Here is a 14406-nt window from a genome sequence, read left to right as displayed (position 1 = left end):
AAGGATCTGCAATGGATATTGCAAACTATAGGCTAATTTGTGTGTCAAGTCAGTTCTCTAAAATATTTGAAGCAAATAGATTAACAGATTATTTAGAACATTTTAAAATTCTTCCTGTTATTCAAAACTGGTTTTGAAAAAATAAATCTACAAATACTGCTATTTCTGACTGTCTTCAATTTATTTATAAAGCATTAAACGATAAATTAAATGTGTTGGGTCTTTTTTATGACCTTAGTCGTGCATTTGGTACGGTTGATCGTGAACTCTTACTACAAAAATTGCAGGGTATTGGAGTATGTGGTATACTGTACAATTGGGCCCTATCTTATCTAAGTAATAGAACTCAAGTAGTCACAGTGGAAAATTGTAAGTGACCTAAACATGTTTTGTTCAATGCCAGATAAAATTGTTCAGTATGCTGATGATACCAATATTCTCATGTCTCACAGTGAACCCATACAACTGGTGGAAAATACCAATGTTGTGTCTGCTGAATTTAGCACATATTGTAAAAATAATGGACTCAAGCTCAACGTAACTAAAATACATTTTATGCGTTTCTTACCAAAAAACTTAACTCAAAATTCTGACTTTTATTTACATGTGGATGGCAGAAAGTTATACTACAACGAAATTTTTGGGGGTAACCCTAGATCATAAACTTACATGGGAAACTCACATTAATCATGTATCAGCAAAGTTAAGTATGTCTAGCTATATAATGCGTAATTTAAGAGAAACTGTCTCATTTGATATATTGCGAATGATTTACTTTAGTTTAGTCCAGTCTGTACTTCAGTATGGCTTAATATTTTGGGGTTGCTCATCCCATTTTGAACGGGCATTTATAGCTCAAAAGAAAGTTTTAAGAAGTATGTATGGTGTTCCATTTTCAGATAGTTGCAAGCCACTATTTAAGAAGTCTAATATTTTAACTCTACCTAGCCTTTTAATTTTCCAATTAATATTGCACATTGAGGAAAAACAAGCTCAAGTTTGACAGAAATGAGATTCACTCACATGATACTAGGGGTAAATCAAATTTTCGACAACCTTTCTCTAGATTAGGTGTATCCCAACATGCACCTGAATATATTGGAATAAAATGTTACAATAAAATAGTCAATATATTAACTCTCAGTAATTCTTCACATAAAGGTTTTCGCCAAACTGTGTATTCATTTTTAATGGACAACACATTCTACAGTGTTGATTGATTTTTAACTTTTTTGCAACAATAGTTCTAAATTTGTATTTGTAACTTTTATTTCTTATTTATTTTATTGTAATCACTGTTTTATTTTAATCATGTGTACTTTTGCTATATATTGTACTCTTTTGTACTAAAATTTTGATTAGTCCTATAAGATTTATACATTTTTTTGTAAGAAATGTGTAAACTTTGTGGATGAATAAATTCTATCTATCTACTAATCAGATAGAGATCTCCTGCAAAATGAAGTAAATAATATATTTTATGGTCAAAACAAAATGGTTTAAGCTTAAATCCAACTAAATGTTCTTATATTTCATCTGGTCATATAAATAAACTAATAGCTAATAGATATGTTCTTAGTGATGTACTCTTGGATTCAGTTACTGAGATTAGAGATTTGGTTGTATTATTGGATTGTGCATTGACATTTAGAAGCCATTTTCTTAAAATTAAGAAAACAGGATTTCATAATCTTGGTTTTATTTGTCGTAACAGTCATGATCTCCCACCTATTGTATTCAAATTATTGTATTGTTCTCTGGTATGCACAGGTCTTCAATACTGCTCTGTTGTCTGGTCCCCATTTCATCAAGTATACATTGATGGATTTGAGAGCGTTCAGAGGAAGTTTCTAAGATCTTAAGCTTTTAAAGCACATATTAATATAAAAAATACTGAAAATTATTTCATACATTATTCTATAATAATGTCTCAATTTAACATTGCTACATTCAAGAACCGCAGGTTGAGAGCCGATATGTTATTTTTGTTTAAAATTCTAAACAACGATATTAATTGTCCCTCGCCAGAGTAGTATGTAACGCCAGAGTTGAATGTTTAAATTGTGAAAAATTTTACCATGATGGTTGTGCAAATAAACCAGCAAAATGTGTTGCGACAATCAAAACCTAAAAAGTGAAAAACAAGAAAACAATGAAGAAACATGTGTGTACTCTGATTCCATTACTGTTGACCTACACCTGTCTCTCATGGTTCTATTACAAATAGTTACATTCATTCTAATATTTAATTTTCTGGTTGCCTTTTCCAAGGCAACATTAAAGAGGTGACACGCCAGCGCCTCCCCTTTCTTTTACCATCATTGACGTCAAAGCATGTAGAGTTTTCTCCTTCAATTCTAACGCACGGCACGAGCTTACGTTTTGTATTGTTAGTTGGGTGAACTTAACTAACTACGGTGGGATCCCAACCAAAGTATATCATTGCGTTATATGATGCAGTTCTTTAAACACTGTCATAGGCCGATTGGAAGTCGACGAAGGGATAGTGTGTATCTATGTTATATTCTAGTGACATTTCTAGAATCTGCCCAGTAAATCCGCATTGATATTGACCAACAATATCCTTTGTAAAATGTCTTTCAAACAATACATTGCCGAAGATGTTATACGCAGCTGCTAACAGAGTAATGCCTCTATAGTTCTTTCAATCCAGTTGATCACCCTTTTTATGCAACGCATATTATTTCATTTAGCCACTCTTCTGGTACCAATTCATTCTGCCATATAAGTACTATCAGTTTAGGGATTACTGCAAAAAGTTGATCACCACCTTTTTTGTACATTTCCATAAAACATATTTAATCGATTCATGTAGCTTTATTGTCTTTGAGTTTTAGGACGCCATTTGACACTTCTATTATTGTTGGGTCTACAGTGTGTAGTTGACGATGTAGATTTTGTTGATTGTCATCTCCTTCAATATCGTGTATATAATAAATATATATATATATATATATATATATATATATATATGTCTTCCGACATCCATTTTTCATTCAATTCGGTTGTTTCATTGTTCTTTAAATTCTTTCGAGCTCATTGAGTTTCTTATTCCTTCCATCCGTGTTTTCTAAGGCAGTCCTCTCTTCTAGATTCCTGTAGGTGTTCATACAGGTACTTGTTTCGGGAGTCTACTGTCTTTCAATAATTGGACATGTCTGTACCATTTGAGCTGCTTTCGTTGTATACCATCCATGACTGTACCTTATATTCTTATACTTTATTGCATCCAGTTCGGCGACATATCTTTCTTCGATGTCTCTGTTAATCGTCTCGCTTCACAACCGTGTAAATAAAAGCATGCTTTTTACCACAGTTTCATGGGTTGTAGTGGTAGAGAGAGCATGTCAGCGGAGCCAAAACGAAAAATAATCCTCCTTATTGCTTCCACTGGAATAAGCTTGACCGTTCAACTGGGCCCGGACTACCTCCTTCTAATTCTTTGAACTCCTGTTTTGAAATTAATAATACTCATTATTTTGTCTAATTACCTATTTAGTTGTCAAAACAGAGACATTGTTACCTAAAGAAGTGAAAGTGGTTCAATTTAGAAATTATATAGTAAATAATAAATATTTGAAAACTGATGCACATATTCCTCCCGCGATTTGGGCTTCAAGTACTAATTTTATAAATCGCACTACTAATAGACGTAAATCCTTTCATTTTAATTTCATGAATGTTTTTATTCGCCACATCTCAACAGTCTCCATTTCAGAATATTTATCATCAAACTGTAATCTACGTTAAAAGTCAATTTGTCAGTAAAAAAAAATAAACAAAAGAAAATATAAGACAAAAAACGAATACTGTGACCTCAAAATATCTTGTTATACATTATTTTGTAATAAAATTTTATAAAAGTTTGTCTTCAAAATCTTGTTTGTATGTACCCTTGCTAAGTTGTGAATTAATTATTCAATAAATAATATTACTCTGGTATACTCGTATTATTCTAATTACCCCATAACCGCACTGAATAGAAGACCGCCCAATCGCTTTATTGTATAGACCCAAGACTTCTCACCACAGGGGGTTGTAAGTGTATAAAGGTGAATTCTAGTATAAGATGACGTTTAGAATATTCTTAGTGAATGGATTTTGTTTTCGTAAAGAAAGATATTTTTTAAATAGATATCGCACTGAATTTTACCGTTAAGATTTTCGAGGATAACCTTAAGAGAGATGCCAACACCGCAAGTAAACATAAATCCATATCCCATTCAACCTGGCGAGATGTGGCAAGTAGTTCAAGCGATAGTAGGTTAAATGATCCAAACTCACATCGTGTTCAGTGATGATCTTTATTAAAATGGTTTATTATATCAATAATAGAGAATTGCCCAGAAAATCCATGTGTAAAGATCTTGGTGTGAATTTTCTGCAAAGCTTGCACTTCAATGATCACTATCACATTGCTACTAATAAGGCTTTTAGAATGTTAGGATTTATTATTAAAAACACCAAACGTTTTAAGATGATATCATATTAAATATAGATTTAATTGAAAAGGTACAAAAGTGGTTTTTAAGATATCTATATGTTAGAAAATATAGTTCTTATCCATACTTGGTGTCTTACCGGAGTATGCTTGAAACTTTCAAATGTGTAACACTGGAACAGAGACAGAAAATGCAAGCAATGCTACTTGTATATTATATTGTGAATAACTTAAAATATAAGACTGATTCTTGATCAACTATATAAAATTCTTGGTACCTAAGGTTAAGTCATAGAGGGCTGTTTTTTTTTATTTGTGAGACACACTGCTCGCCCATGAATAACATGATGAGGCAGTGCAATATAATACTAAAAAAATAGCCCCATAGTCAACACCAACAATCTTCTTCAACACCAACAATCTTAGCATGTAGGTATATTTAATGTCAAAATACCTACTTGTAATTACATTTTATTCTGTAAAATGTGTTTGTTGTGGAATAAATAAATTTTATTTAAACCTTTCAATATGTGTTACTTTATTTGTACATAACTTGTAGTATATGTTTAAATTAAATGATATATGACAGCCACAGCTTTTTCTTGTTTTATACTTGTGTTGAACACCTAAACTTAATTGCAGGATAATAAAAATAAAAGTCTATAACTAATGAAAAAATTATTATTATGAATGCAAAACAATAAATTATTTTCTCAAGTTTTCTATTGCAGTTACAATATTCCTTAAAATGGAGTTGGTTTCTTTTTTTTCTTGGATCAGTTGTTCCAGTTTGCTATCGATTGACTCCATTCTCTGGTTCAACACTTCCCCAATTTCAACAAACTTAGTTGCTGCTTGTGCTGCAGATTTTGCTGGTTGAACTAAAAAAACATAAAATTATTAATTGAATGAAAAGTACTTGAAACAAATCAAAGTACTTAAGCTTATACGCTTGGTTTTAAAAGCAGTTTAAAAGAATACAAAGAAATAACATCACTGATTCTTTTATTACTCACTGATTTTTTGGCAGCTTCATCAGGAGACAACTTAAATATGGTTAAAATTTAAATAAATATCAGGTGAGAATAAACAATGATTTACTTACAGATTTAGAGTTAAAAATATTTAAAAATGTACATCAGGGTTGATGGTTGACAGTATCTTGTCTTTTGTCAATAATTAACTTTTGTGATTGGTTAAAATTTTCATCAAAAACCCGGCAACACTGTTCATAGTTTCTCTCATTCCTTTTCCTTTCTACTCCCCGTATTCAAGAATACAGCTTTTTAAAATCGAGAGAAATTATGATGGAGTAGAAAAGCGAGTTAGCTTAGTGGGGAGTAAAATTTTCTCTCGATTCAAGAATAAGGCCCCTTGTGTACTCTGGTGACGTAACTCAAGCATCCCCACCCCAGTCGGAAGAGGCAACCGTAGTAAGTCTAGGAACCGTGGTCACAGCCACCTTAAGTTACAAACAAGCCATGAAGTAGAAATTTGGCAACATCTAAAGGTAGTCCTGTTTGAATGTAAACAGTTGTTTACAAATGAATCCATAACTATTTGTATATTCTATTTTTTTAATTAATATTAAGTGCTTTTATGTGTCTAGTCAGTTACTTAAGTTAGTCGTTTATTCGACTAATTATTGATATTGTACTACAGGTTGAAATAAACTCAAATGTAAGTATAAACGTTGTTAGGTTAGGTGTGGAATTTCATTATTCTCAGTATTTATTAGGTAATTTTTAATTCTTTTGTTATATTAACTCTTTGGGCAATGAAATCACAGTTTTTGCGACAACTGTGGGTTTATTCTCCGGTTAATATCGTAATAGTTGAAATGCCACAAAAGCTTAAATATATTGTTCTTTTCAGTTACAGATGTCAAGACATTGTTGTGTACCTCGATGCAAAACTAATTACACAAGCTTCTGAAGTTGGAAGGGCCTGTAAGCTCATGTTCTTTCCGAATAGATAAACAATTATGTAATAAGTGATTAAAAGCTATCAAAGAAGACAATTATACCCCAACAAAATCTTCTGTTCTGTGTGCTAAGCATTTTCATTCTGAAGATATAGTACTTCATCATACATGGAAAGACAAAGAGTGTTGTGTCTGAAAAACTAAAATTGGAATTAAATGCTATTCATAGGATTTTCCCCAATCTTCCGGCATATGTCTATTCCTAAACCTATAGACAGAAGTGATCCATGTGAAAGACAACATCACTTTGATAAAGAGAACCACAAATTGGAACAACTGGAAAAAGACTTTCTCAAACAAGATTTAATAGACTCGTTTGATAACTTTATTAACAAATGCAGCATGAAGATTACTTTAAATGAGTGGAATTAAAAAGTGACGAATGACAGTGTATATTTTTATTTTTTAAACATTCAAGAATGTAGTGACTCATATGACATTGGTCTAAAGATATTAAGTAGTGTTAAAATTTCTAAAAATTTAAAAGTTACTGTACATATAGTGTACTGTATGTATAGGTGAAAATTTGTTCAAATGGTCAAGTATTAACTTTATCCCTTTAGCGCCTCTGGTGGGTCATTTCGGTACTAATTAAAATTTAATGGGGAATTCAAAATATTTTATTATTTTCCAATGGAATAATCTCACATATTGTGAGTGATGTGACAATACCTATCTGCTTTTTCACAAGTTTTGTAGGGAGACGAAAAACTTTATTTAGAGTCACCTCCTGTTTTCATATATTTTTTTGACTTGTTTTGTAGTAAAGTCATAGAATTTACTACAAAACAAGTCAAAACTTACATATAAAAACAGGAGGTGACCCTAAAAAAGGTTTTGTGTCTCTCCTACAAAACTCATGAAAAAGCAAATAGAGATATTGCCAAATCACTGACTATATAATATTATTAAAATAAAATATCATAACTTACTAAGCTTGTAAGTAATACTCATAAATTATTTGCAACAAGACAAACTGGAAATGTGAGTATATTAATAATATTCTCAAGTTGCAAAATATATAAGTTTTTATTATTTCTTCTGTCAAATGTGGTTATAAGGAAAAGGACATATAAAAAAATTATACAATTTTTTTTTTCTAAATATATGTGTATTAATTTGCTGTTTCTGATAAAATAGATATAAAATATATTTATTACATTGGTATAATATAATTTGATCATTTAATAATAAAATTCTATAACTGAATAACATATCATGAATTTACATAGCTCATGATTTTTATTTATTTAACATCCCATTTATTTACAACTTTTAAAGCAAATTAGTGAGATGAGGTTGCAAGAAGCAGAAATACAGCTAGAAGAAATGGAAGATGAAAGAGAGAAAGATAATATCCTAACAGAGGAAAAAGTCATCAAAGCAATACAAAAACTGAAAGAAAACAAAGCTCCTGGATTAGATGGCATACCATCTTAACTTTATGGAATACTGGAACATAGGTATAATTGTACCTATACACAAGAAAGGGAACTAAACAGTTTGTGATAACTAGAGATGCATTACCCTGCTAAATGTGACCTACATTCTTTACAATCGACTGTCGCGATATTGTGAAAGCATAATAGGAAAATATTAGTGTGGGTTTCAGGAAAATATCCATCAAATATTCCTTTTAAGACAAGCTTTAGAAAAAACATATGATTATGGAATTGATACTTATCATTTGTATGTATATTTTAGATGTGCATAGGAAAATGTAGACAGAAACGCACTATACAAAGCCATGGTAGAATTTAATATCCCAATACACTTAGTGAGGTTGGTGAAAGCAACCCTCTCAACAGTTGAGTGTAAGGTTAGAGTGCAGAACGGAATATCAAGAACTTTCCAGACATAAATAGGTCTTTGACAGAGAGATAGCCTATCATGCCATGTATTCAAGATTGTTCTTAGTGAAAGCTATTAGAGAATCTGGAATAACAACAAGAGTGACGATTATTAATGGGAGTGTACAAATACTAGCATATGCAGACGACCTTGATATCATAACAAGAAGAAGGGTGGACCTGGTTCAATCGTTCACAGCATTGGAAGCAGCAGCAGAAAGAAAGGAACTACATGTTAACACTAATAGATATATGATATACATGAAGAGTATATGAAGGTCACAAATAATAATCAAGTAGAAAAACCTGAAGATCTAATGGTTGGAAAATATACTTTCGAAGGAGTAAGGGAGTTCATATATCTAGACTCACAAATAAACCACTGTTATTTTATCATAAAAAAATTAATCTTGTGAGACTTGAAATACTAATTAATATTTTGTTGGGAAATAAGCCACAATAAAGTTAAAAATAAGTTTATTGACGTTTCAATTTCCACTTCGGAAATCGTTCTCAAAATACAAATTTTGTTTTTGTTACTTAGTGAAAAAAATTCTTCTAATAATTTAATTTTATCTGACTCAATCATATTGACAATTCAGACCCATATTATACATTTTAGAGTAGAAGACTTTTAAAATGATATTGCCAATATTGGTAAGTTGCGTTCCTGGGACGACTTTAATATAAGATAGTTCATTCGATTACATGAAATCAACTTTAAATATTTTTTTTGCGCCAATTGATTTATACTGTCTGCATATGTTCTTTTTGCTGTCTTTCCTTTTAATATTTTGTTAATATTTGCACATCAAGTAAAAATATGAAAAGAACATAAAAATTCAGCAAACAATTGCAACATATTGGGATTCGTACAATTAAAGACATAACAAAATTCCAATTGAGTTGTTAATTGATATACTAAATTAAATTTAATATCTTTAATTGTACAAATCTGAGGTATTATTACCATTAAAATCTGTATTGATTTAATGACTAACTGATTATATGAAGAGTTTGGATATAACAATGCATTGCAGCAATATGCTCTTGCATCAATAAATCTAGATTCTGCTATATGTACTCAGATCTTCTTTTTTTCCAACTAGGTCTGCCCTGCATATTTTACATCTTTTGATTTTTTTTAATAATTTTTTTGCTACATATCCAGATATATATGTTAATTTACCTTTTTCAATGTCATTTAAATTTGGAAAATTGTTTATTTGATTTAGAATTATTATATTTTTAGCATCACTAACTGGTTCATGAGTTTTTGTTAAAAATGCTTTTAAATTTGACAATGAAGTTGAATGCTGAAGTTGAATGTGATGCTTCATAATTATTTATTATCAATGATTTAAAAGAATTTACAAAAGAATAGCAAGATGGATTGATATTCCTAATACCATGAGACCTAATGGATCCAAAGAAGTTCTCTAGAGGATCTTGATTTAAATTTCTTATTGCTAAAAATTTAAATCTATCTTTATTCAATTTGTTCCACAAATATTTTAGAGCTTTGATAGTGTGAATCCAGTTCTTTACAGAAGGAGGTTGACGATTACTATTTATAAATTTGAATGTTTCAAATACTTTTATTGCTTCTGTCCAAAAATGTTCATGTTCCGATCTATTAGTAACGGCTACTCTTAGTCCTTTTCCCCCTTCCGGTAACACTTTTGCTCCATTCACACTGTCAAAAACTTTGTCCATAAATAAAATAAACTCTGCAGTGTGAAGAGCTTCCTTTGGCATATCAGAACCTAAAATAGACAAGTACAAAATTAACACGTTTTTACAGAGTATAACAAGAATGAATGTTTTATTAATGTTTATAAAAAGAATGTTGCAAACACCATTTATTAACCAGTGGTCTTAAGGCAGCTTTACATCTAGGCTATGCAAGTCTCATGCTATGCAAGTCCGTCTTGCATGGCACATCTCTTGCCTAGCTTGACCTTTTTACATCAGAGATATTTCTGTGCAATTTTAGATCCCACTTTCATTGTTGCCAACAGAGAAAATATTTATCAATTTGAGGTTATTTTATTTTAAATAAATATAATTAAGTACTAAAATAAATAGACACTATTTATGGTTATTAAAAGGGTGAAGGATGTCAACCAAAGAAAAGAAAACATTGTTATTGTTGAATATTGCTGTTGTAGCAACAATCATGAAAAATAATAAAAAAAGAAAACCTAGAAAATGCTGGGTCAAACCTTGGTTGAATGCAGGACTGGGAAATTTGAAGTTACCCCAAGAGTTCTTGGATGCTAGAGACCTTCAAAGTTTTAAAAACTTTCTTCGAATGAACGAGTCCACTTTCCTTAAGCTCCTGGAAAAAATTAATCCCTTAATTCAGAAAAGAGATACCAATTTTCGCCAGTGCATTCCATCAAGGACAAAATTAATTCTAACTTTAAGGTATCTGGCAACTGGTGAAACGTTTCGATCTCTAATGTACAATTTTAGAGTATCAGAATCAGATATATCTCAATTTATTCCCATTGTGTGTAGGGTAATTTATGATATACGCTAAAGATAGAGATAAGGTTATATTTTATTCTGTAATCTATTATAAATTGTTATGTTGGCAACATGAATTTTAACGATAAATTGCAAGAAAATAGCATGAAAAATAGAACATGTTCTAATTTTTCGTCTAGCACAGGAATTGCATGGAAATAGCCCGTGGGCATGCGCAGTTCCATGATCTGTCTTGCATGGCTCTTGCCTAGCATGAAAATAGCATAATGTAAAACTGTCTTTATAATAAAAAAATAATTCTAATGCACTAACCTATAGTGTTCTAAAAATATTTTCTTTTTAATACAATATTGAAAATGCATAAAATGTGCAAAACAAAAAAAAAGAAAATTGATATTTTCAAAAACAATTGTTAAATACGATTATTGTTTGCTTCCTGAAAAATTTTAAAATTGACGCTTACACAGGGAGCTATTCAAATAATCTTTTAAAAATAATTCAGACCATATGTTACTGGAAATGTAACATTTAAGGATATATTTTATTGTAAATTATCTTTTAATACCTAATTTTTTCGTTAAGTGACTTGCTTTTACTAGTAGTATATACTTACTGTGTGTTGCTAACATCTTCATTGCTGCAGCAACTCTCCCACTGAATATTTGTGCTGCGAATGAAACTTTCATTTTGTTTTTAATTTTTTACATGCGCTTCAGTGAGTTTATTGCACATTTTGTAATCATTATCATGATTCTCCATTGTATATAATTTTGTGATATGATCCCAACTGGCTATTTGGTGACCATATATCCATGAGAAAGAAACTCATGGATATGAGTTCACTAATATTCTGAAGGGATACCTATACCAGTAATGTTTACTTGTTTTGGTCCAGTCGTAAAATCCAATAAAATATACTGCTACAACTCCCAAAGGAACCTAAAATTTCAAAAACTGTTATTTCGAGGTAGTGACTCAACTTATTGACTACTCCGGACTTGTAAAATATGTGAAATAGTTAACTTTAAGTTATTTAAATTTTTAATTTATTTATTATTAATCTAAAATAGTTATTTAACCAATCAAAACCAAAGCAATTTATTCAGTCTACACAGAATATAGCAAAACAAGTTGATTTAAGGTATAGATATAAAAAAAAATCTTGAAGTACAAAAACTAAATGTTAAAATGAAAATCTAAAAGCACAACTAGTGAAAACCATAACAACCCAAGATCAAAACCAAAAGTTAAAGGAGATATATTTTTTTTTAAGCCAGAAGTGGAACAGACGCCACACGTTGGGTCTAGCCAATTGAAACCTCTATACTTCGGGAGTATTGGATTTTAGGAAGCGTATAGCTTACAAATTTCAGAAGCACTGGAAGAGAGGTGATGCAAAATACTAAAGATATGGCTAAGCTCAGAGGAACAAATTTAAATAGCCAAAGAGACTAAATCTCAAGTGAGGATTCGGGCTAGCTTCAATGCACTGAGTCGTGGCTGAAATTTAGTAAAATAATCAACAACTACTAAAGCATATTGGGAACCTTTATAAGACCTAGGGTATGGACCAATGAGATCTAAAGGTAGAAGTTGAAATGGAAAATCAATCTGTAGATAACTACCCATTAAACCTGGTTGAGGAAGATTTGTTGGTTTGCATGTAGCACAGATTTTGCATTTAGCAATATAGCTACGTACAGTTTGACGCATCTTAGGCCAGTAATAAAGTTCAGATATTCGACGCAAAGTTTTGTAAAAACCAAAATGAGCTGCCGTAGGATGGTCATGAAAGGTGGCCAAAACCTCTGCTCTATTAGGAGTTGGAACGACTATCTTCCAATCCGACATTCCAGTAAGGGCATCCATGGAACTTAAGACATGGTTATACAAAACACCATGTTCAACTTTAAAATCAGGAAATTTACCTGGTATATTCTGTACATCATACAACATTTTCCGATACCAGTCATCTGGTTGTAAGGAAGATAAGGCTAACAAATTAATATCAAAAGTTCTAGAGAGTGCATCAGCGACTACTACACCTGAAGCTTTACGATGAACAATTTTATAATCGTATTGTGCCAATTTTAAAATCCACCTAGCCAAACGAGTTAAATAAAACGTAAATACGATTATTGTTTGCTTCCTGAAAAATTTTAAAATTGACGCTTACACAGGGAGCTATTCAAATAATCTTTTAAAAATAATTCAGACCATATGTTACTGGAAATGTAACATTTAAGGATATATTTTATTGTAAATTATCTTTTAATACCTAATTTTTTCGTTAAGTGACTTGCTTTTACTAGTAGTATATACTTACTGTGTGTTGCTAACATCTTCATTGCTGCAGCAACTCTCCCACTGAATATTTGTGCTGCGAATGAAACTTTCATTTTGTTTTTAATTTTTTACATGCGCTTCAGTGAGTTTATTGCACATTTTGTAATCATTATCATGATTCTCCATTGTATATAATTTTGTGATATGATCCCAACTGGCTATTTGGTGACCATATATCCATGAGAAAGAAACTCATGGATATGAGTTCACTAATATTCTGAAGGGATACCTATGCCAGTAATGTTTACTTGTTTTGGTCCAGTCGTGAAATCCAATAAAATATACTGCTACAACTCCCAAAGGAACCTAAAATCTGTTATTTCGAGGTAGTGACTCAACTTATTGACTACTCCGGACTTGTAAAATATGTGAAATAGTTAACAAGTTATTTAAATTTTTAATTTATTTATTATTAATCTAAAATAGTTATTTAACCAATCAAAACCAAAGCAATTTATTCAGTCTACACAGAATATAGCAAAACAAGTTGATTTAAGGTATAGATATAAAAAAAAATTTTGAAGTACAAAAACTAAATGTTAAAATGAAAATCTAAAAGCACAACTAGTGAAAACCATAACAACCCAAGATCAAAACCAAAAGTTAAAGGAGATATATTTTTTTTAAGCCAGAAGTGGAACAGACGCCACACGTTGGGTCTAGCCAATTGAAACCTCTATACTTCGGGAGTATTGGATTTTAGGAAGCGTATAGCTTACAAATTTCAGAAGCACTGGAAGAGAGGTGATGCAAAATACTAAAGATATGGCTAAGCTCAGAGGAACAAATTTAAATAGCCAAAGAGACACTAAATCTCAAGTGAGGATTCGGGCTAGCTTCAATGCACTGAATCTTGGCTGAAATTTAGTAAAATAATCAACAACTACTAAAGCATATTGGGAACCTTTATAAGACCTAGGGTACGGACCAATGAGATCTAAAGGTAGAAGTTGAAATGGAAAATCAATGTGTAGATAACTACCCATTAAACCTGGTTGAGGAAGATTTGTTGGTTTGCATGTAGCACAGATTTTGCATTTAGCAATATAGCTACGTACAGTTTGATGCATCTTAGGCCAGTAATAAAGTTCAGATATTCGACGCAAAGTTTTGTAAAAACCAAAATGAGCTGCCGCAGGATGGTCATGAAAGGTGGCCAAAACCTCTGCTCTATTAGGAGTTGGAACGACTATCTTCCAATCCGACATTCCAGTAAGGGCATCCATGGAACTTAAGACATGTTTATACAAAACACCATGTTCAACTTTAAA

At 31.3% G+C, this 14406-nt stretch overlaps 2 protein-coding genes and 1 long non-coding RNA gene across 4 annotated transcripts in view; all 3 read right to left on the bottom strand.

Moving 5' to 3' along the window:
• LOC140451618 (uncharacterized) overlaps nucleotides 1-14406 on the bottom strand; it is a 63144-nt gene that overhangs the window by 27278 nt on the left and 21460 nt on the right. The gene's annotated exons all lie outside the window — the stretch shown is intronic.
• The window catches only part of LOC140451624 (uncharacterized), a 34792-nt gene continuing 25513 nt past the window's right edge, over nucleotides 5128-14406 (bottom strand). The window contains exons 1-2 of one of the 2 annotated variants that reach the window (XR_011952091.1): nucleotides 5479-5862; nucleotides 5128-5343 (exon numbers count right to left, since the gene is read on the bottom strand). Coding sequence is in view for 1 of the 2 variants with exons in the window: in XM_072545472.1 (XP_072401573.1) it covers nucleotides 5281-5343 (63 nt within the window). In the remaining variant the exon portion in view is untranslated. Of the gene's footprint in view, nucleotides 5344-5478; nucleotides 5863-14406 lie in introns of those variants that run through there. The other variant, XM_072545472.1, reaches the window with a different exon arrangement.
• LOC140451629 (uncharacterized) lies at nucleotides 8757-11921 on the bottom strand. Its single transcript, XR_011952092.1, has 2 exons — nucleotides 11403-11921; nucleotides 8757-10062 (listed from the first exon to the last, which is right to left on the bottom strand). It is a non-coding gene; the product is annotated as an uncharacterized lncRNA (long non-coding RNA).

Source organism: Diabrotica undecimpunctata, chromosome 1, assembly GCF_040954645.1.
Source record: "Diabrotica undecimpunctata isolate CICGRU chromosome 1, icDiaUnde3, whole genome shotgun sequence".
Lineage (NCBI taxonomy): Eukaryota > Metazoa > Arthropoda > Insecta > Coleoptera > Chrysomelidae > Diabrotica > Diabrotica undecimpunctata.
This window is presented reverse-complemented; position numbering and strand designations above follow the sequence as displayed.